The sequence below is a fragment of the Ischnura elegans genome, chromosome 7, assembly GCF_921293095.1.
Source record: "Ischnura elegans chromosome 7, ioIscEleg1.1, whole genome shotgun sequence".
Lineage (NCBI taxonomy): Eukaryota > Metazoa > Arthropoda > Insecta > Odonata > Coenagrionidae > Ischnura > Ischnura elegans.
In genome coordinates, this window is record NC_060252.1 from 85513139 (window position 1) to 85534785 (window position 21647).

Consider the following 21647-nt stretch of genomic DNA (forward strand, 5'->3'; position numbering starts at 1 on the left):
ACTCCACAGTTTTATCGAAGTGGCCTTATCATTATCGCCTCTCTGAAGGATCTCGATTTTGTCCGCTCATAATAGCCTTGGTATTTGAAATGGTAACAAAAGAGTACCCCGGACGTTAATATGAAATCACTTGGGTGGCTATTGACATTCTAATGTTGTGGGATAATAAATGGAAAGTGCATTGTTGAGCGTTGAATTAGGCTCGGAGCACGTTGAACTTTCGTCTTGTTATCATTTGAAAATGGATGTGAAAATTCGGCCTTGAAGTTGTTTATTCAGCTTTTCTGCTTGGGAATGAAGCGTTCGGCAAAAAAATGCTCGAAGTGGTAAGTGATAATTTAATTTTATCGTAAATACTGCATTAGGCGTGACATAAATTGTGCTATGATTTAAACAAAATCCATTGCGAATATATTTCTTTTTAACCCGCGGTATTTTATTAAATATATATGACGTGAAATCACTTCAAGTTTTGCCAATTAATTTGACTATTTACATAAATCTGCTCAAAAGAATTATCTTCGTCGTGCATCAATTCGAATGGATGTTGAGCGGCGCGTCGAGTCGAGATACTCTCATGAGAGCCTCTGCATATAGTTTGTGGTTAGATGCGTAATATTTACCGTGTGCCAGTCACATTTAGCGGTTACTCGCCACATCCGTTGGGCGTCCTTGGGTTTGTGTGTGTGTTTGGGCTATCGGAATGGCATAACGTGTTTGTAAGGGGTGTTGTAGGAAGCCTCTTGTCAGCACGCCCAAGGAGGGTCGAATTGACATTGCGCCCGCTGAGTCACAGCTCAAGCGGTCTACAATGCCTCTCTTGTTACGGTGAAAAGCCCTCGAATCGAAAGCACTTGTGGTGGGATCGAAAAATGCCAGGAATCCCAATTGTGTGGAGAGATATCGCCAGTGAGAGCTTTTATCTTCGACGCACAATACAACCGCCATTCCTTAGCGACGCACCGCATTGTCTCCTTGAGGAAATTGTATGAATAAAGGGAGCTTGTCATTATATTGTTAGGAAAGTGGTATGCTTGAAGTCCAGTTGGGAAGTGAAATCTCAGCGTGCCTAAGATGATAACTATGTATCGTTTTGTGGGTGATGAATTGGTATTATCATTATTTGTGTGAAATTTACATTTCAAATGTTTCGGTAAGCATTGATACCTGTTCTTTCTTGAATATTGTGTGTTTATTTCTGAAAATCGTTGTCATTTTTATTCTTTCATGATTAGGCATACGTATAGTGATACACAATAAAACATAAGTATTTTTTGAGTCTAGTATTGGGTGAATTGAAATGAAAGGGTGTAGGAACCGAATTTCCGTCGGTATCAATAAAACGATGTTTTCGGTTCATTAATATTTGTGTCCTTAGTTGAATTACAGATATCAATATGTCTGCAGGGTCCGTAAAACATTTCGTCATTGTGTGTTACAGTTATGGAAACAAACGTCGTTGGACTGAATTGTGTGTCATCGTGATACGCGAAATTCAGTGCCTCTTGTCCTGGGATGCGGCACGATTCATAAAAATAGGCAGTTTTGTAATGATAGGTCTTGCGTGCATGCAAGTATGTATATATTCGCCAATTCCATGAGAGTACATCTACATCTACATCTACAAATTACCCTGCGAGCCACCTCTAGGGTGTTTGGCAGGGGGTGATCAATCACCAGCATGCAGCATGCATTTGGACTCCCACATGCACACCACACCGTCCAAGAAACTTCCCGTATAATAACAAACTATACTACTATATGCTGTTAGAAATAGAATATAGAATAGAAATTCAGAAACATGCAGTAAGTTTTACATAGGTTAGTAGGCTACACTACAAGTCATGCAATCTATTTACGCGTTCTATTGCTGCCGTTATAATCTCTTATTGATCGTGGAAAAAATGACATTCTGAATCTGTCTGTTCTGCAATCTATCTCTCTTATTTTATTTATATGATCTGATCTTCCGTAGTACGTTGGCGTCCGCAAGATATGGTTAACTTCGTCAGAAAAGACACTGCTCTTGAATTTATCTAAAAGGTTTAGTCTATTTTTCAATCTACGGTCCGACAGAGATTCCCATCCGAGTTTATGTAAGAGGTCAGTTACACTAACAAGACTATCGTAACGACCTTTCACATACCTGGCAGCTCTTCTTTGCACGCGTTCTAACTCTGTTATTAAGCCTTTTTCATGAGGGTCCCAAACACTGGCAGCGTATTCCAAATGTGGTCTAACGAGGGAAAAGTAGCTAATTTCTCTCACTTTGTCGTCGCACTTTCCTAATATTCTTTTAACAAAACCCATTTTACGATTAGCTTGACCGGTTATTTCTCGAATATGTTTATTCCACGATAGATCATTATTGAGTCTTACCCCTAGATATTTCACAGATTCAACTGCCTTTAACTGCGCGCCCCGAATGACATAGTTACGCTGTAGGGAGTTATTCTTCTTCCAGAAATTCATTACGACGCATTTTTCCAAATTTAATTCTAACTGCCAAGCATCGCACCAAGCTTGGATAGCAGCAAGGTCATTCGTTAGTTCATCTATATCTTTGCTGGAACGAATTTCTCTGTAAACTACAGCGTCGTCTGCAAATAATCGTAACTTACTCTGCACTACTTCGCCAATGTCGTTTATATAAAGAAGGAATAGGAGTGGGCCAATGACACTACCCTGAGGAACGCCAGAAGTCACTCTAACCTCATTGGAGACTGCACCGTCTAATACTACTCTTTGGACGCGGTCGCTCAAAAATTCTCTAATCCAGGAAATGACATCTTCGTCTAGACCATAAGATTTCAGTTTTATTATTAACTTTCCGTGGGGTACTTTATCAAATGCCTTTTTGAAATCAAGAAAAATCGCGTCTACTGGAATGTTGTCTTCCCCGGAGACTAAAATATCGTGGGCGAAAAGCGCTAACTGAGTTTCGCACGATCTGCTTTTCCTGAATCCATGTTGATTTCCCATTAATAAGTTTTGCGCGTCTAGGTGTTTCATTACCGAGCTGACTATGATGTGTTCAAGGACTTTGCAAGAGATGGACGTTAAAGATATCGGCCTGTAATTAGATGGCTGTTCCTTGTCTCCACTTTTAAATATAGGCGTTACATTAGCGATTTTCCAGTCATTAGGTACTTCGTGTTGCTTGATGGATTTACTGAATATTAACTGCAAGTAGGGGGCAAGTTCTGAGGCTAGTTCTTTATATACGCGAGAAGGGATTTCGTCTGGACCAGGTGATTTATTTGGACTAAGCGATTTCGGAATACAGTTTCGGCTTGGAGGCATGTCATAGAACGCCGCTTCCTTCGGTCTCCCTGGATCGATGATGGGGGACGGGGAGCTATTTGTACGATACCCTCTCGGAATAGATGGTCTTCCTCGTATCTCTGTTGTTTATGTGTCCTTCTTACAATTAGTATTGTGTGCGGTAATCTTTATTTTCAAGGATATTCACCATCGCCGTTGGAGCTGGCGCACTTACGTCACTACAATACTGTGACAATACATTCTCAACCTCCGTTCCTCTCCTATATCTTTTTCGAAACAAAAAACGGACGAAGTTGGCTTGCATCCTCGTAGTGGAAGGAATCGATACGCGACCTTAAGATTTTGGGCCTTATGCTATGACGTTCGACTTATCGGTCCCCGGGTTGTTTTTTTTTCCTTGGAATAAATATTTTCTATCATGCGATAGATTTTCATATCTTATTTCAACAACTCCGAAAAAGTAGCAGTAAGTATCATCGTAAACTAATTGATGTCGTTACGGTGATGAGTGGTATTCACGGTCTTACTGATAAAGGAATAACCTTAAAATATTTTCTTTCTTCATCTTTAATCGTTTCGTTGTTGTCTGGTAGGATCCATTGCTGTTGAGCAATCCAAGTTAATACCATTTATGATTTTTCTGTTTCGTCTTTTGCATAGTAAATTGTTAGTATTTATCATCATTTCATAATATTTCCGAACGAAATATTTGCTGAGTATTAATTTGTAGTTTACTTATTTAGTTTCCAGAGATGTGATATCGGATGTAAGAAGATACGAGACCGATGTTTCAAATTAGATTTCTTACCTTGAATCGCTTAATAAACACTTGCGTCTCTGTTTGAAAAGCAAAATTTCAGGTTTTGTTTGGCCCATGGTGGCCTTCAAGTTGGTTACTTTTCTCTGAATTTGATATTTTTTCAGTTCCTTCATGCCAAATTGACCCGTCCAATCTTCGTCTGTAGTTCCCTCAATTTTTTCGAATAAGAGGACGGTAAGCGGGTATTTGCTGATGAAATTGTTCAATTCCGACATCAAAGTATTTAAGTAGGAAACCGCGAAACATAATTGTAATGAAAATGAATTTGTGGCTGCAGCTGAGAATAATGTGGTAAGTTATAATCGTGTAGATAATTTCACCATCGGTTATTTAGAGATTTGATTGGTTGACCAAAAAAATGACGTCCTCAAGACAAAAATTCTCACGTAGATATATTTCCACCAGAACTTCAGGTTTGATCGGAATTAATAAAATTATATTGGTACATTGAGGATGGAATTGGCAAAATTAGTGTATTAAGGTGCAGTAGGCTCTAATCTCATGTATATTTTCGAAAACTGAACAAAATTACGAATTTACTTGGTGTAAATTGGATACCTCAGGGGGGCTATCCCTCCCTGGGCCCCTCTCTGGATCCGCCTCTGCTTCTATCTGGTTTTATATTGTTAACCTTTGTCTTTAGTCGAATTGTGAGGCAAATGTGATGATCGAGATAGTAGATTTGCTGTCAGTCGGTCGTGAAATCCCTTATTATTTCTTTGACATGGTATCTTTTTTTAAACGTAGCCAGGGATATGTCTTTCTTCGCACGGTCATCCAAATTTGAATGTAATGCTGAGTGGCTTCACTGAGAATGCCGCTCGGTATTCCACCTTTGGTAGATACGTCCGTCAACACTGTTCGAGGGCGTTGGTCGATCCCCGCGCCGTAGTCTGCCCTCTACCGTCTTCCCCGTGTGCATATGACGATGATGACCTATTTACCCCTGCCGAATTTCTGCTGCGTACACCCTTATTTCCGTTCGGGAACGGACTTATCGATTCTTCCCGGCGAATCGGGGGTCGAGATTGTAGTTACCAAGGGCTTCCCTCCTGAAAAAAAACTAAAAAGCCTGTGCAAATTAGCCCGTTTCCTTCTTCGGAGGAATCCTGAAGTTACTATCGAACCCGTTTTCGCGTTTCGGTGTATATTACATTAGGGTTTAGAGAGCAGGGTAAAAGGCAGGGGTCTTAAACCTTTTTTAATACAAGGGCCAAAAATCGATTTCTCATCATCCGAATGCTCCACGTCACTTTACCACCACACCAATAAAATAAAAACATATAACCTCAAAATGCAACAATCTTTATTGATGAAATGTTCAATCAATCTATTCGATTGTTGACATTTTTTACTTTAGACGAGTGTGTCGATGTTTGATTTTGGTTTTGTAGTTGGGGTAAATATTTTCTTTTGCCGCTAGGGGCCGCAAGAAATAAGCCGGCGGGCCGCATGCGGCTCGTGCGCCGTGGGTTGAAGACCGTAGGTATAAGGAATGAAATCTTAGAAGCTGAAAATATCAGTACTAACTCGTTGTTTAGCTATCCTATTCATTGCCGTCGGTTTCTGAAATTAGCCGTCATATATATTCTTTCTTCGAAGCATAGGTTAGTCAATGTGGACGGTGATAAAAAAAATCACTACTTTTGCACTTGAGGGTAATTCCGTTAAGGTACGCTTATGGCGAGTCGGCGGTTATTTTGTTGAATCATGATAGTAATTCAAGTTAGTAGACGGTAGCTCGTAGCTTGTAAAAATAATAATTTTGATTCTTTTTTGTTGTCAAGAATTTTGTATTTTCTTCGTTTGTTATCGAGCATTTAGGATTAATTGGTAGTGCTAATATCTCGATTCCTTTGGTGAATTCATCATTGTACGGATACGGTACCATGTTACTTTCTTTGCAGAAAGGTATATTAATGGGAGGGTGCCTTATTAGGGTTCATTTTGCATGAATCGATTCACTGGATATTTCCGTGTCATTAATTGAGTCATGATATCGTATTCCAAAAATAACTATGTCAGAGCTCTCCTGCTGAGGTTGCTTTTATTGAATTCAGTGGGCTTATGCCGGTGGCTACACGAAATGGGCGCAGTAGGGCCAAATATCTTCATTCCTCTCTTCGCTTGTTCCAAACCTCTTGCACGTGTGCGGTGAACAAGTACACTCTTTCAATAATATTCGATTTTGGTTCGCAAAATCGTACTGAAGATCACAGATTACATGTCATATTACCAAGAGTAGCATTGGGGATTGGATGATGCAATTTTTTCTGATGAAGAATAAGTATTCGCCAATTAGTCTTCTTTTAATATCTAATATCAGTGGTGCTGGGGTTTAGGGTATCATGCTGTGTCGACCTTTGAGTTTGGCACCCACTTCTCCGAATTATTTTATTGGAGCTTCACTGATTTCTGTGGAAAACAGAATCCGTACCTGTCGTAGGCCACTCTGTGGTTAATTGAATCGCCCTAGTTATCCAGTTTTGATTCGTTCAATATGAAAAGATGCCATGGATTTTAATAGTAGCAGCACCCATCACTTCCGTTCCGCCCATCTTTTTTGTGAAGAATTTCTCGTTTGAAACTTACGCTTGCATCTTGAAATTTTTAAGGTATGTAAGTGGCCTAAATCCCAAATTTGAAAAGTTTGGCTAAGAATTTTCTCTGTCTTTGTGTATGTCTGTTTCAGGCAACTGTTAACTACTTTTAATGAGTGCTGATCTACATGTGATGAAAATTTCAAGATGATTGCATAATTTTTTAACGTGTTATGGACAAAATGGAGCCTGTGGAGAGAGATTGATGCCTCGTCATGGAAGAAAATTCGGAAAATTTCTATGGATGGTATGCAGAATGCCAGTGTTCATCAAAGCTTCCGAATCCATCGATGTGAGATCTCTCTTGATTTTTGTCTTCGCATTCAATCTGTTGATGTTGTCACTATCGGACCTGACCCACTTCCCTGAGTTACCTCAAGCATTCTTTTTCATGCTCGATTGGATTTCGAGTCCCGGCGATGGTGGGCTTAGAGCGACCCCCTAATCATCGTAAGGGCGTCGCTCTTTTCGTTTTAAAGGGCTCACGTGTCCTCGGCTTTTAATCCTATTATGACCGGGGCTAGGGGTAGAAAATCCACCCCGTGGGTGTGCTCTGTCGTTCGTTGGGCTTCCTTACAGCCAGCGATGCGACGACCGCCTTCTCTTTTTCGTTCACGAAGTGGGATTGCTTTATTCTTTTGCCTATCTGAGCTCCTTGTCTTCCCTGAAAGTAATGTCGTTAATCAAGTGTCCTGGTATCAATGTATAACAACCAGTAGTGAGGTCCTACCTGTGGCGAAATAAAATGAGCGTTAAGACTCTCGGGTATTTCAAAATTACGTTAAAACGTTTGCCCTACTGCCTTTCATCAAGGTTATTCACTAGTATTGCAGTATTTATACTGTTGTTGCGCAGTTGATGGGTCTGATTTTTTCCCGGTTAGTGAACATAGTAGAGGAAATACAGTATCACGGACCTCTTCACATCCAGTGCATATTCCCTGTCGTGTTTCACTGGCCTCTTACCCAATATCTCTCAACACTGGTAGCGATCGTTAAAAGAATGGTGAAGTGAAATTCATTATTTTTAGCATGTTTGTACTGGGCAAGTTCTAATGCATTATAGCATTTATTCGGAATTAAGTACAATGCGAGTGTTATCTCGTTAAAATGGGTCTCGTGCACCTAATTGTTTATAAAAGGTCAATATTGCAACTAAATGTTGTGGACTATCCTTAAAAAGTTTCTCTCGATAACGTTTCAATGTGAATATTCTTTTGTAATTTTAGTTAATCAAGTATGGCCTGGAACGTATCGCTCAGGCCTACCTGTGGTTAATTAAATCGGGACTGCGGAATACAGGAACCTGTGTAGTAATAATTGCTTGTGATCTCTGTCGCACTGAGATGTTAAGGGTGACCTAAAAACAAGTATTCCATCTTAAATCCTCGGCAATCCCCTTTTCGTTTGACTCTCGCAATCTGTAGTTACGTGCCGTATGCCCTAGTTGCTAATTGGAACTGAGGAAAACAACTGCAAGACTTCGAAAAAGAAGGTAGTGTAATGATGCATGAAAAATAATCTACGCCTCTAATGGAAGATTATCTTCAAGAAACTCGAATTCAAATTCGAAAGATATTTTAAATGAATTTCGCTTTCCTTTTTATGTTGACTCAGTGTTTAAGGTGTTCGAGTGTAAATTGAAGGAGCTGATTAGTTGAAGAGAAACTTCCGGAATTCCTTTTGAGCCATTTTAATTGTTCTCTCCACTTCCCCCGCAAATGATTCCAATCTTTGTTCGTGAATTATTATTGAAAACATATAATCGCTTATAATAAAGGCATTTGTGAATTATTGTGCTGTGAATACTGGCACGAAATCTATTAGGAGAACGCAGCAATCGTTGTTACAAAGAGTTCTAAATCGTGATGTTCATGTTTTTGGCTGATGATGATGAGTTCAACTGGACTGTTGGTTATAACAAAACCTTGATTGCATTTATATTTCTTCTCGTTGTATTTGATGGGAGAAAGGGTATCTATTTTCGACTGGACATAGGCAGCCTTGTTCTTAGTACTTTAATTCTGTATGCATAATAATAAAATGCATGATATTCAGTCTTGCACGGTGAATGTTCAGTAATTTTGCGAATAGCATCTTGAATCAGCCATTTTATTATGTCGTACTAGAAAACTCATCGAGCCCCTATGAAAAAGGCATTTGTTGGCGAGTTGACTTGATGACTTTTTATATTGTCATGGAGTGTGTCTTCGTGAGATAAGATATCCGTCGCCAGAAGTCGTCGCTTTCCAGATTTTCCTCGCGACCGCCTAGCTGTGTGACATTCTTTTAGCTATCCTATGAATAACCTGGAACTAGCTATATGTCCATAGATGCTTTTAGTTTGAAACTCGCTCCGCAAACTGTGTAAGCCGTCATTTTTATGGAATTAATTAATCCTATTTGTTTGGTTATTGATTAGATAGTGCGCGTTTAGAAGAGGAGGTTCATTCCTATCTGCATTCACGTTGTTTACACACTATTTGTGAGACATAAATGCCAGCAGTGACGGAAATGTTAGTGACTAAAGAGAAAAACTTGGGGATAGGGGCCTGGAAATTAGGAGATAGATTTTCTATTGAACCATTTTTGTCTGTGACATGGTGATTTGGCAATTCGACAATCAACTTTGATGTACCTTGCTATCATTCTAGCATCTGAAAATGCAGTGGGTACTTGAGTTTTCCCATTTTTCCTAATTACTTGTTGGCAAGTTAAAATTATTCTATAGTGGTTCTGCTTTCTTTTTGGTTAATAGATTTATGCATATATATCTATCTACTTAAAATGGAATCCGCACTAATACTCAAAGCAACCTTAGGATTCCTTTATTTTGGGTCGACGACCTTCAAGTACGATTTATATGTACGACGATATTTACCACTAGGTAGACCCAGTGTAATCTGCCTCTAATTCAATTGGTATGAGAGTTGAAAGAATCATACAGTTAGACCTTGCAACAGTGGAAGTAATAAACGCACATAAACCGGCAAATAGAACATGACCCTCCTTTTAATGGGTAGTAATATTATAAAATCTTCGTCTTAATAAAAGTTAAATTAAATTATAAACGTCGTTATTCATACTTAATGGTGTTTTCAAACCTATCCTTCATTTATGCCGCAAGCAGTGTTAAGCCCAATGTTGGCCTAAGCATTGGTGAATATTCATTTTATTTTATACAAGTTTTGCTCTTTGGTTGGCTTTAGTAAAGAATTTTGACTACTTACCTTGGATGCAAGAAGGGGTTTGCAATCCAACGCGGCCACGAAAGAGATCCTCGTACCCGCTGGCTAATTGTGCTAAAAGCATGGTGAAGTGTAACACGTGTGAGTCCCTTGGGGTACTGCTACTTCTCAAGTTTTTCCTAGATAGATTTCCCGGGTCGAGGCCTAGAAAATTGCTGTGGTTTCATCTCCACTCTTACTTGAAGGAAATCGCCGCTGCAGCGTGGTATCTATTAACTAGTTCCTCCTCCATTTAAAAGAAGTACTGTTTCTGTGTAGCTCACGATTCGGCGACTGTATTCCATATTGAAATTCGATACTTTTTTCCTTCGCCAATTTTATAATTGCTTGTAGGTGTCAATTTAAACGTAACCGTTAAAACTCGCAATATTTATGGATGTGGTCGCTTAGGACTTCATGAGTGAAGCGTTGTTTTCCTCCTGTTTGCAGTGGAATGCTTATGCCGCCAGTGATTGGGTCTTTTTTTTTTAGTTTTTATTCCAAATAATTTTAAATTCCTCGTTCTGGCGATTCAAAAAGCAATTTCTTTAACTATTTTTCTCACGTTTTATCAGTCCAAAAATTACTTTTTGTTTTCGAACCATCCTGAAGAGTGACTTTTACCTCGGGTTTGAATTGGATTAAAGTCTTTATTTTGTACCTCGGAGGTGAAGGACACTGTCCGTTTTCCAAATTTTTCACGAGAGCAGTTTTTAGATTTTTTAAGTTAACCAATAATTACTAGAAGATTGGGTTACTATACCAATAAAATTGTGATATAAAAATTTTATGAACTTGTTATATAACTTTCTAGTAAATACTGGTTTAATTTTTTTTATCTTAAAACTGTTCTTCTGAAAAATTAGGGAAACGGACATATTGTCCTTTACCTCCGAGGTACAGAATTATATTCCATTTTATTATAATCTGCAGAGTTGTACTGGTTCTTAGATGGTCTTAATTTCTCCATTGTTATTGGACGTAATCATATGAATGTACTTTTCACTTCTATCAACTCCAAGGAGCAAGAGAAGAGTGAAAAGAACACAGTTTTTGTTTTCCATGTGCTGAATAGGTGCTAATCTTCGCGGGTTCAGTTTCTGGCCAAAGGTTATTGAAAGACATAGGTTACAAAAATGGCAAAGACTGAGACATCCAGCTTATCGCTTATAAACCTTGAAGTTGCTGCATAATTTCCTGTTTATCTTTCACACGGTCAGCATCGGCGGTTTCCTTTCGTTTCGACATCTCCGTCGTGCTTCGGTTTCTAAATTTCTTAGAAATTCACCTTGTCTCTCGCTCACTTGGCAAATTTCTCCTTGTAATCCGCAGGTTTGGTTGACTCCCTTACTTAACTATCATCTGCTTAAGTGAATCGAAACTCCAATTGGCAGTTTCGTTCCCAGAGAAGTTAATGTCGCAGTGATAGTCGCACTTGTGTCTACGGGGCTATTTTTATTTTATTTTTTTAAAGAATAGAATACAACATAACACCAGGGGAAGTGTGTCCTTTAAGGAACAAATAATGTGTTTAATATGTAGAGTATTTGATATCATAACGCCAACGTTATAAGAATACGTGTGAAGGAATTTATTAATGAAACAGATTAGTAATTTAGGGTAAAACTAGGAAAGAAATCTTAAAATTTTTCAAAATAAGATCGGAGTTCTTGCCAAAATTATACTCTTGTATTACACTGAAGAAAAATGATGCAGTATTTTCATATAATAACCCTGCCGTTTTTAACTTGTTCCAAAGAACGTATGAGTAGCACACTCATCGCGGTTAAACATGAGTATCACATTAAATACCCCTTATTTAAAAGGCTACATGAGATTGTGATTTGCCTTACGAAACGATTCAGTGGTGTAAGTGTAAATTGGTGTTCGTCGCTGCCATGGCGGAAGAGATACTTTGGAATTAAGGGTCAGTGTACCCTCCTTAGGTCGAAGTCACGGTGGTTACCTTCGCCGCTATTTCCTTCAGGCGTAGTGGATACAGGTTGCTTTCTCACGTCTCGTCGGAAAATGAATGCTTACCCATGAATGCATACCTGTTTTTTGCACTTCCGCTTAAATTTGAAATTCCGTTACTCTTGATCTGCAGTAATTATTAAGATTGTTCTCTATTATCATAAAAGATAAACTAAAGCAGTGCAGAACAGGGTTATGCTTAGGTGGTGGAAATGTGGCTCCATTTTGCCCCAATTTAATCTTCCAGTGTTGATCGCACAGTGTGTGCGGCGACTGTGAGATGGGTGTTTAGGAAGGTAATGAAAGTCCTGTTCAGCCGTAAAAGGTGCACTCCTACTTTCTATTCAGTAACCATTCATTTTTTTTTTTTTTGGAAGGTGGCCTTCTAGCAGTGTGTGTCCTAGTTTTCCGATCTTGCGCGTAATCCGTAGGACGAAACCCAGTTACGCTAAGGGGTTTGCCGACTCCTCAAGCTTCAATGCACTCGTAATAGGTCAGTCTCGTCTGCAGTTAAATTTCCTGTCCGTGTGTTCGTATGCCTATTCTGAAAAGCCTATCATCTTCCCGAGGTAGTGGAAATCTGGATGTGTGCAGTAAAGGTCTCGCCGCACCGGTTGGGGTAGGCCCATCTATCCACCCCGTGATATTTTTTTAGACCGGGGGCCGCAAAGGGCAGATGCCCTTTTCTCCCGTCGCCAGCGTATTCGAGGGAGAGCCCTCAACGCAAATGCTCGTTTGCGCCGCTTCGCTCTCCTCATAAACGCGCTGTCGCTCGACCCGTGGGTAAAATTGGAGCCTGCGCATTGCATTCCTGTGAGGGCATGTCGTTGTGGTAGTCCTTTTCCCGCTTTTTCGCATTGAGCCTGGTAGTACGTTATGTGTAGCAGCCGTCTCGTGGCATTCACGTGCCTTTTAAGAAGGTCCTATCTGATCATAGTGATCCTGCCGTCTGTAAAACATTCTCGAATATCCGCATCCATATCTGTTTAGTCCTTCGTTCCTTAGAAAGCAATTCGAACGGCGCTCTTATTTATGTATTGGTGTACATATTTTGGCATAGAGTTAATGGTTTATTTTTTATGTTTATTCATGAAAACGTATCGAAACATTAATTTCCCAGTGTTTATTGATTACATGATAGCCCGGAAATTTGAGTGAAATGACGGCTAGTTAGATCAATGTTAGCTACTTTTTATGTTTTTTTTTCTCGTCTTTTCTTCTTGATTTGCGTTTCATAATGGTGAGATTTTTTTGTAGATGTAGAAATTACATCTTTGTTATTATTATTATTATTATTATTATTATTATTATGTATGTCATGGAATGTAATAGATAGGTCTTGATGAGCACAATTTTTCCTTTGCTCTAACCTTGCATGGATTTAATAAAAGATTTACTAATCGTTGGCTGATTTTAGCTTTCCATGAAAATGTCTTTTCCATTCAGTCTTGTGTTGCATGGAGCAATGCATGCTTGTTGGGAACTCCCACCGTCTTCACGAATTTTTGAGTTATGTTTTATCTATTATATACTATTTTGATGACGTTGCGGTGCGCTTGTGGGGAACCTATTATACATGTTGCATGTTGATTAATCACCCCTTGCCCAACACCCTAGAGGGTATTATGTAGATGTAGATATGAAATCCGTGGAATGCAATCGGGAGTTATTTTGAGGCGTGGAGGGATAGCAACACTCAGTTGTCTGGAGAGTCGCTAACCAACTGAAAATTTGGATTTCAATTAGAGTGTAGCACTGGACTAGGTGCTGTTCTCGGAGCTCAGAAAACTAGATCAAGTTCCAATTGCGTCGTTGCGCATCAGTGAAGCTTGCCGAGCCAATCACCACTCTAGAAAGCTAACTACTTGCCGTCAGCGTTTATTGTTCATTAATTTAAATTCGCTTAAAACGTCTTAAGTGTTGTCTTCCTCATCGATGTTCGTTTTTATTTCGTGTAGGTTTTAGTTTGCATTTTCACAATTGTTGTCGATTTAACGCAGTCATATTTACTTCATGCTCACGAATTACTTACTGAAGAAGTTCCCAATATGCATGAATTCTTTTCTTTTAATAATCACGGAAGGCCTGTTGATATTCAGATCAATATCTCCTCTCGAAATAAGTGTAGTAGTGTAAAAAGTACTCAATTGGCCTTTTGCGTTGGACATCAGTCTATCTTTCTATGGTTGTGTTGCTTATTCACGGTTAGTCACGATATTTTGAAATCGAAATGTATCGATAAATACGTGATAACTAATAACTGCTAGCATGGGCTGCAGATTTCGTAGGTGCTGGGTACAAGCAGTATACGTATTTTTTTATTATTGAGTGTAGTTTGAACATCAATGAGGTGCGTATATCGAGGTCATGGATGTAATCACTACTCATTATCGCTTTCTTTCTACGTGATGTGAATTATTTATGGAACCGTCAGTTTTTCCAATTCACATATGGTAATTTGCCGTGTTTGGTCTCTCCTAGCTTGCCGCTGAATTAAGTATAATGATTTTGACATTGGTAATTTGTCAAAGATTTGTTTCGGTATTTCGCACCGCTACGTCAGGAGTTTGTGAAGTCTCTTATATGCCACCGACATCGAAGCTAAAATCATCTTTTTTCTGCGAGGCTGAATTTAGGTTGTTTTAAGTAAACTATTGGGATAATGCGATTAAGCGCATTTCATCAACCATGAGCATAGATGAGTTGCACTAATAATGCATCAATCTTGCTAATGAAATGCTGTGTGCCATTTTTTTTTTGTCTTTCCCCCTCTCCAGCGTCACGCCTAGTCAATAGCAGTGTGTAGACTTTAAGCTCGACCTTGAGCAATCCTTTTGGATTACGTAGGTCAACTACGACTATGTAAGCGTGCCTGAATATGCTCATAAGACCCTTGTAAGTTCATAGCATTCCGTCGAAATGTTTCGGAACGTGTGTTTGGTGAGCTGCTTAATTAATCGGATCGTGTTCATCCACGCATGCGTGCTCGTGGTAGGAATCCTTATAAGCCTAACCGCGTTGAAATTCGTTGACTATGCAATCGCCACGTTTCACGGGGGAACTTCCCCGTTGCAGTTTCCGCGCAGAAAATTGACGTTGTCCGTGTCAAATACCGTCGTCTCAGCTGTTTTTCTTCCAGTCCATCGCGGCTGACGTCGCAGGAATTCATCAGCCATTGGACGAGTAATGTCGCGCACGACTTGCCCGAGGAACGAACCATAATGGCGACCGCACTGCCATCTGTGGGATTTCTCGGCCAGCTCGTGCCTCGTCTCTCTTCCCCTTGCCTATCGCTGCTTCTCTGCACCTTTCCCTGCCCCTATAACTCTCCCCCTCCAACGCCTCTGTCCCCTACTCCTTTGCCCTAACTTCTCCCCCCTTCCGTTACATCGACAAATTTTTCTCCCACTCCTCATTCCGCCATATGCCCGATTCTTCCCCACGTGCTATGCGTGCCTCCCCATTCCCCAAATGCCGTTGATTTTTCCCGCCTTTACAGCGCCTCAACGCCGACCACATCTTTGTTTGAATCTATGGTTGATATCGAGGGCCGGCCGGTTGCCCCGCCATTCATCGTGCGGTGGTATTAGGTTTTTTTTCCTCTCCCTCTCTTCACGACCAGCGGCCATCCTAGTTCTCCCGCTCCCCGCATCAACAGCGCGCAATTGAAATTATTCGCATGGGAAATATGTAATGTCAAAGGCGACTCTGAGGGGGAAATCGCTTACTAGAGGGCTCTCGAGACCCGTTGAAGTGGATCCGACCCTGTGGGATCATGTCCTGGTGGAAAGACTTGTGTAAACCACATTGTCAAATCTTTCATCTACAATTAAAGTCGTTTAAGAGTAGTTTAGGAAGTAACAAAATATAACTTATTTAAGGCATTCCAATTAAATGTGAACTAGATGTCACTTATTCACCTATATTTTCTATGGCATTATTGGAGAACAAATGATTGCCTAGTGAAAATATAAAAAAAAACTTTGTTAGCCCTGATGTGTCAGGTAAATTAACTCCAATTTTCCTGTAGGAGCTTTGCCATTAATTGATAAATAGCTAACTGAAGTAACTTATCTGTTAATAAATAATGTTTAGGATGAAAATTTAAATGCCAACGCTTTGCAAATGAAAGGAAATAACAATTTTTGTACATTTTAATATTATTCCTAGAATAGTTTCTTTTTTAAACCACTAATACCAGCTATTGCTCTCCACTATTAGTCCACAAGTAGACGCATGAAAACAACTCCTTCTGCATTACATAAACATGCACAAATACAGGGGTGTTTATGTGCATTTGAAAAACTGGAAATGATCCATCTTGTTCCTCCATAGTGTTCCTTTATTTATTCTATCCCCATTGATCTCTTTAGAGGAAACACTTTTACTGGTAAGTTAGTGCTCATTGTTATCCCTCGCAAATACATTTTCTAGATGAATTATATAAGTATTCATTTGTGCATAAAAATTTTGCTGTAAATTGTCTAAGAGGTACCACCGTCATTCAAATCTATCGATAGTAAATTACAATGTTACAATGATAAGTTGATTAAATACTAGGGTTAAATGTGCCTTCATAAACTCTTTTAGCTTGTTCAGATTAACTGAAGCTATTTTATGGCTTTGATGATTTGTGGAAGCAAAATAGGCAGCCATGGAGAAGAGGTTACGTCATCTTCATCAGAGTGGTATAGTTTTCTATGATGGTAGTATGCAGTGGCGCCGACTCCATGGGGCCTGAGGGGGCCCGAGCTCCCCCAAAAATTCTTTATGGGTGTGAGGAAAAAATGTGTCAGGCTTGTCGATTTTCCCTGGAGTGTCCAGATATCGAGATTTGAGTAATCAGGGTTTTAATGTCGATCATATAACTTTTAAAATGCTTAAAAAACTTATAACTCGCTACTTATAAAATTTCCCAGGGATCCCTGGTTTGGGCCCCCCAATGTTTTTTGTAAGTCGGCATCCCTGGTAGTATGTATGAATTTTCTACGTGATGACTCTTATCATAACCCAAATCATGAATCGTAATCATTTTAATGATTCCTGAAGTTATCGGGAAGTCAGGTTTTGTTGTATAATCAATATATTAAAAATGTTTAGAATGTGGGCAACTGACTTAGTTTAAGAATTCTATCTCTGGATTTTCTGCCAATTTTTTCAATATTTTTTTACATAAATATTATGTTAGTAACCTGATGGGGGCAGATACTATAAGTTGTTATTATCTAGTATATTTGGAATGTTGATTCTATAAAATTGTTTTAAATTAATAAGTGGATGCCATGTGTATTTGTTGATACAGTACTTTCAGTGGTTTTCAGTTTTTCCTTTCTTCTTTTCAGTGCAAAGATTTTGTAAAAGCAGGAGCAGAAAAGGGAATGACTCCATCAGACGTTGTCCAAATGGCAGATATAACATTTTCTTGTGTAGCAGATCCTCAAGCTGCGAAAGATGTGAGTTTACCCTCCCACCACAATAAATACTTCCGTCAATAACATCTCCTAATGAGAAATTGAACTATAACAAATTTAAGGAATTGTATTAACTGTTAATTTCAAAATTGCTCTTGTCAGGGATTAGGTTATTGCTCCCAGCAGTTACTGTCTGCGTCAAAATGATGTGCCACTGCACTTTGCAAATTAATATCTGGACTTCAGTGCATGCCATAATAATGAATAATACATCATTTTAAAGGAAATTTTATTCTCAATTCTGATTTATTTTTTGTTTTATGAAAAATGCGAAAATGTAGACACGCGAGTGCAATGAATGACTATGCACACCATAAAATTAGCCGTTTTGTCAACTTCATGAACTTTGTAACTCAACCTAGGGAAAACTACCACGTCTACAGCATCCATCCTCCACTGTAAGTTGCAAACATTAATTTAGATTAATAAAATGGCTTTTGCATATCTTTAGAATGCATATTTTGTTGTACAACATCAAAAATGTTTAAACATCTATTCCTACAGTTTACCCCGAAAGAAAAAATAAAATTGACTGAAACACTTCTTAATTTATTTGCAATTTTTCTACGATCTGAAAATACATGATTTTTATGTAGTATAGATTATATATGGGCATTAAAAAAGTATGCCAAAGGGAAAGAATACTGCGTTGCCACATCTTGCATGTGAAACTTTGCTTCTTGGTAACCGGCACTGGCCTGGCACGCTCCCGTTTGGCAACATGACATTATAGGGAGTTATTGGCATTCACAAATATCAATATTTTTATAGATTATGGATATTCCTCATTTTCGTCTCTAGTTCGGCCCTTTGGCCACTGTCTATGTGCTTGGAGAAAGCGGAAAATATCATTTAGTGCATCGATGGCAGATGACACGGGAAACTCGAGAAACTCATTATTCATCTGAAAAGTGTTAGCATAGTCATGCCTTTAAGATTCATTTGTGCTTATTAACCATGTATAGTATAATGGAATACAATATTAAGTTATTTGTTGAGTTTAAATCAGGGAAAAATGTGGGTTTTTGAGGTTGATAGTATTCCATTGCATTTGTTAGTTAATTGAAGTCTGGAAAATAATGGGTTGAAAAAATAAGATCATAGTTTGGGTTTTGATATTTCAGGGAACCGGCTGTTGAATGTAAGCAAATTCATCTCTTTCTTAATTCATTGGTCAATGACATCACATTCTTTGGTAACTGCCTGGTGAAACATTATAATTTTCTCATACTTAGGCATCTCATTACATTTTATTAGAAAGCTCTTTGCTGTGCTCATTTTTGGAGCTAGCTAACTCTTTGCCTGCTAAGAGCTGTATTTCAGTGGTAATTTTAAGGGTTGTCTCATCTCTATTCTCTATTTGCTGAAATCTCTTGCATTTTCTGCCAACCTTACTACTTCTGCTATTTAGCCTTGACTATATATCACTAAGCTTAAGTAACTCCCTTTTAGTTATCACCGTAAAAATACTCTCCGCCCTGTAATTAAACTTACCCTTTTTGTTCTGTCTTAGAGAATCTGTAGGAGAGGATTGTCGATAATGTCCAGTTGGTGTACAATTTAGTACAATTTTCTGTTTGTGTGGTGTATTGATACTTTTTGGGGATTTTAATTTTCCTCCTCAATATTTTGGGTATTAGATTGTTAAGGTTGGATGTTCTGTGTTGTATGAAAGTTAAAAAAGGATAGTTGTTAATGACGATTGTTAAAAGGGAAATTCATATTTTGTGGAAAACCCATTAGTTTTTTGCTGAAAGTATGTATGTATGTCATATCTTTGATGTTTCAGATGGTATTCGGTAATTGCGGTGTGCTGTTGGAAGCTTCGTCATCTAAAGGTTACGTGGAGATGACTGGAATCGATGCTGAAACTTCTCAGGACATTGCTGAGGTATTGTAATTTACTACAGCGATTGCAGTAAAAATTTTGAAATTATCGTTATGTGGCTTACCTCAATCATTATGTTAAACATCCCAGCCAGCACAGCCCATACTGCATCTATATGTGAAGTGGATGATATGAGGATGCAATGTGTGACAGGATGCGTTAGGTACCAAATATCCTTCTGTCATCATTTGCTAGTTGCGCCTATGTATGCCATATTTTTCATGATGTGGTTTAATACTTAAAAATATCTGCAAATCCTCGCATTAATTATTATAAAATTTCAAGAACTATTATTATTATAATTAATCATTGTATTCAAGATTTTCACGAACATACGGTACTACCAATGACTACAGCAGTAGGTATGGACTTGTTGTCTGGTAGCCATCTTTCCCTATCTCGACGTGTTGGAGCCTCGTAGATTGAGTTGTGTTGGGTGTGTTTTATAGTGATATTTTTTATTCTGACCATTGCAGCAATTTTGACTAATCTCCCGGTGTCGACCCTCGCTCACTCATTGGCCTCTACTCTCCTGAATTTGAAATCTGCGTTTGTTTTGAATTCCGATGGATAGCTATGTTGTACCTCGTAGATTAAGTGTTGTGTTGGGCGTGTTTTATAGTGATATTTTTTAATTCTGACCATTGCAGCAATTTGTCTAATCTCCCGGTATCGACCCTAGCACACTCATTGGCCTCTACTCTCCTGGATTTGAACTCTTGCGTTTGTTTTGGACTCCGATGGACAGCAATGTTGTACTGAAGTTCTCATATGTTGTCTTGTGTACGCCTGTATTCCTGTGTTCGCCTGTCTCTTGTTTTATGCTGAGTCATTAAAGTTATACTCTTGAAATAAAACGTGCTCTGATTTATCCCGAGTAGTGTAAAACAATCATGAGATTAAGAGAACCAGACAAGCAATATAGGAAATAAGTTCGACCGAGTTAAATTTTCGGCCGTTAGATGGCAGCACTTTCGTGCATCATCCACACGGCATCTCTCTAAGTGCGGCGGTTTCTCTCTTCCGCATCCCCTCGGCAGCGGACCGGCGTATGGATGGCATCTGTATGAAAGTATGCACTCATACTCTTTGCATCTGGATGACATCCAGCTGCCAAAAAGAAATTTGATGGTTTGTGCCGGCTGGGATATGAGTTTGTTTGAATTGGTGATTCATTCTTATTATGCACTTCCCTTGCACTTTGATATCTTACAAAGTTAATCTTAGCGGATGTAAAGTGAAAAAACAGAATTCACCCAATTTTTTGTGGTTCACATTGAACATAAAATGGTTAAAATCTTTGCATTTTTTAGATGATATGATACAGCTATTTTATGAAAGTAATATTTTAATTTAAATACAAAATGCATTTAACATACAAGTAAATTTTTTTATTGAAATAAAAGATACATTTTTATTATGAAGTAGTCTTTTGTAAATATCTATGAGTTCTATGAGTAAATATCTACGAGTTATGATTAAATATTTCTGAATTTATGCATTCATTTTTGGCGTAGGAAATAAATATAAATGTGGTTTACCCTATGGGTAATATTTTTGTAATAAATCTTTTTGGCAGTTTATTTTCCTCTAATAAAATTTGTTTGAATAATAGACGATGCATATGAAGTATGTATATGTTTATTCGAGTTTATTATGGATTTCACTTAAGTCTTTTGTAGTTGTTGATTCCTTAATTTTAAATACCCTAACTAATTAGTTTCAATATATCATGCTTCATGTTTTTAAGTTGTAATTGAAACATTTCAACTCATCTCAAACTCTTCTAACATTTTCTTGCATTTGTAGTCACAAGTTTTCTTTAGGCGCGGATGGAAATCATTTCAGCTATTGCATTTTTCAATTATGCAAATGCTCAGATTTTTCTAAATTGTACCAATTTAAATTGTGAACAGATGGAGGCAATGATCCATTGAATTTTATTTTTAGTACAAGTACAAAGTGAATTTTATTCTTTATAGGCTATACAGGGCAAAGGAGGGCGTTATTTAGAAGCCCAAGTTCAAGGAAGCAAAACTGAAGCAGAGGAGGGCAACTTAGTCATATTGGCTGCTGGTGACCGAACCCTCTTTGACGATTGCCAGTCGTGCTTTGAGGCGATGGGAAAGAGCTCTTTCTTCTTAGGTATGTGGTTCTTTTATTAGCTTCACATTTCTCATCTTAGTTCTTTAATGGGTTTGTGTTGCTATCAACCTGTTTGCTTGTGATTGGATTTGTTCTTTTTCATCCAAAGTGAAGAGGTTGTGAATAGCTCTAAATTGGATAAATTAAGGGATGACGAAGAATCTTGAATTGTGCAAGGGGTGGGAGTGGGTTTACTCACAGCAGCATGGTAGTTACTGAGCACCCTTTTATTCTCAAT

The 21647-nt window shown here is 38.5% G+C and overlaps 1 protein-coding gene across 1 annotated transcript in view; it reads left to right on the top strand.

Annotated features, from left to right (window-relative positions):
• The window catches only part of LOC124161949 (putative oxidoreductase GLYR1 homolog), a 101664-nt gene that overhangs the window by 70429 nt on the left and 9588 nt on the right, over positions 1-21647 (top strand). Inside the window, exons 8-10 of the mRNA XM_046538225.1 lie at positions 17248-17358; positions 19166-19267; positions 21247-21409. Coding sequence (XP_046394181.1) covers positions 17248-17358; positions 19166-19267; positions 21247-21409 — 376 coding nt within the window. The remainder of the gene's footprint in view (positions 1-17247; positions 17359-19165; positions 19268-21246; positions 21410-21647) is intronic.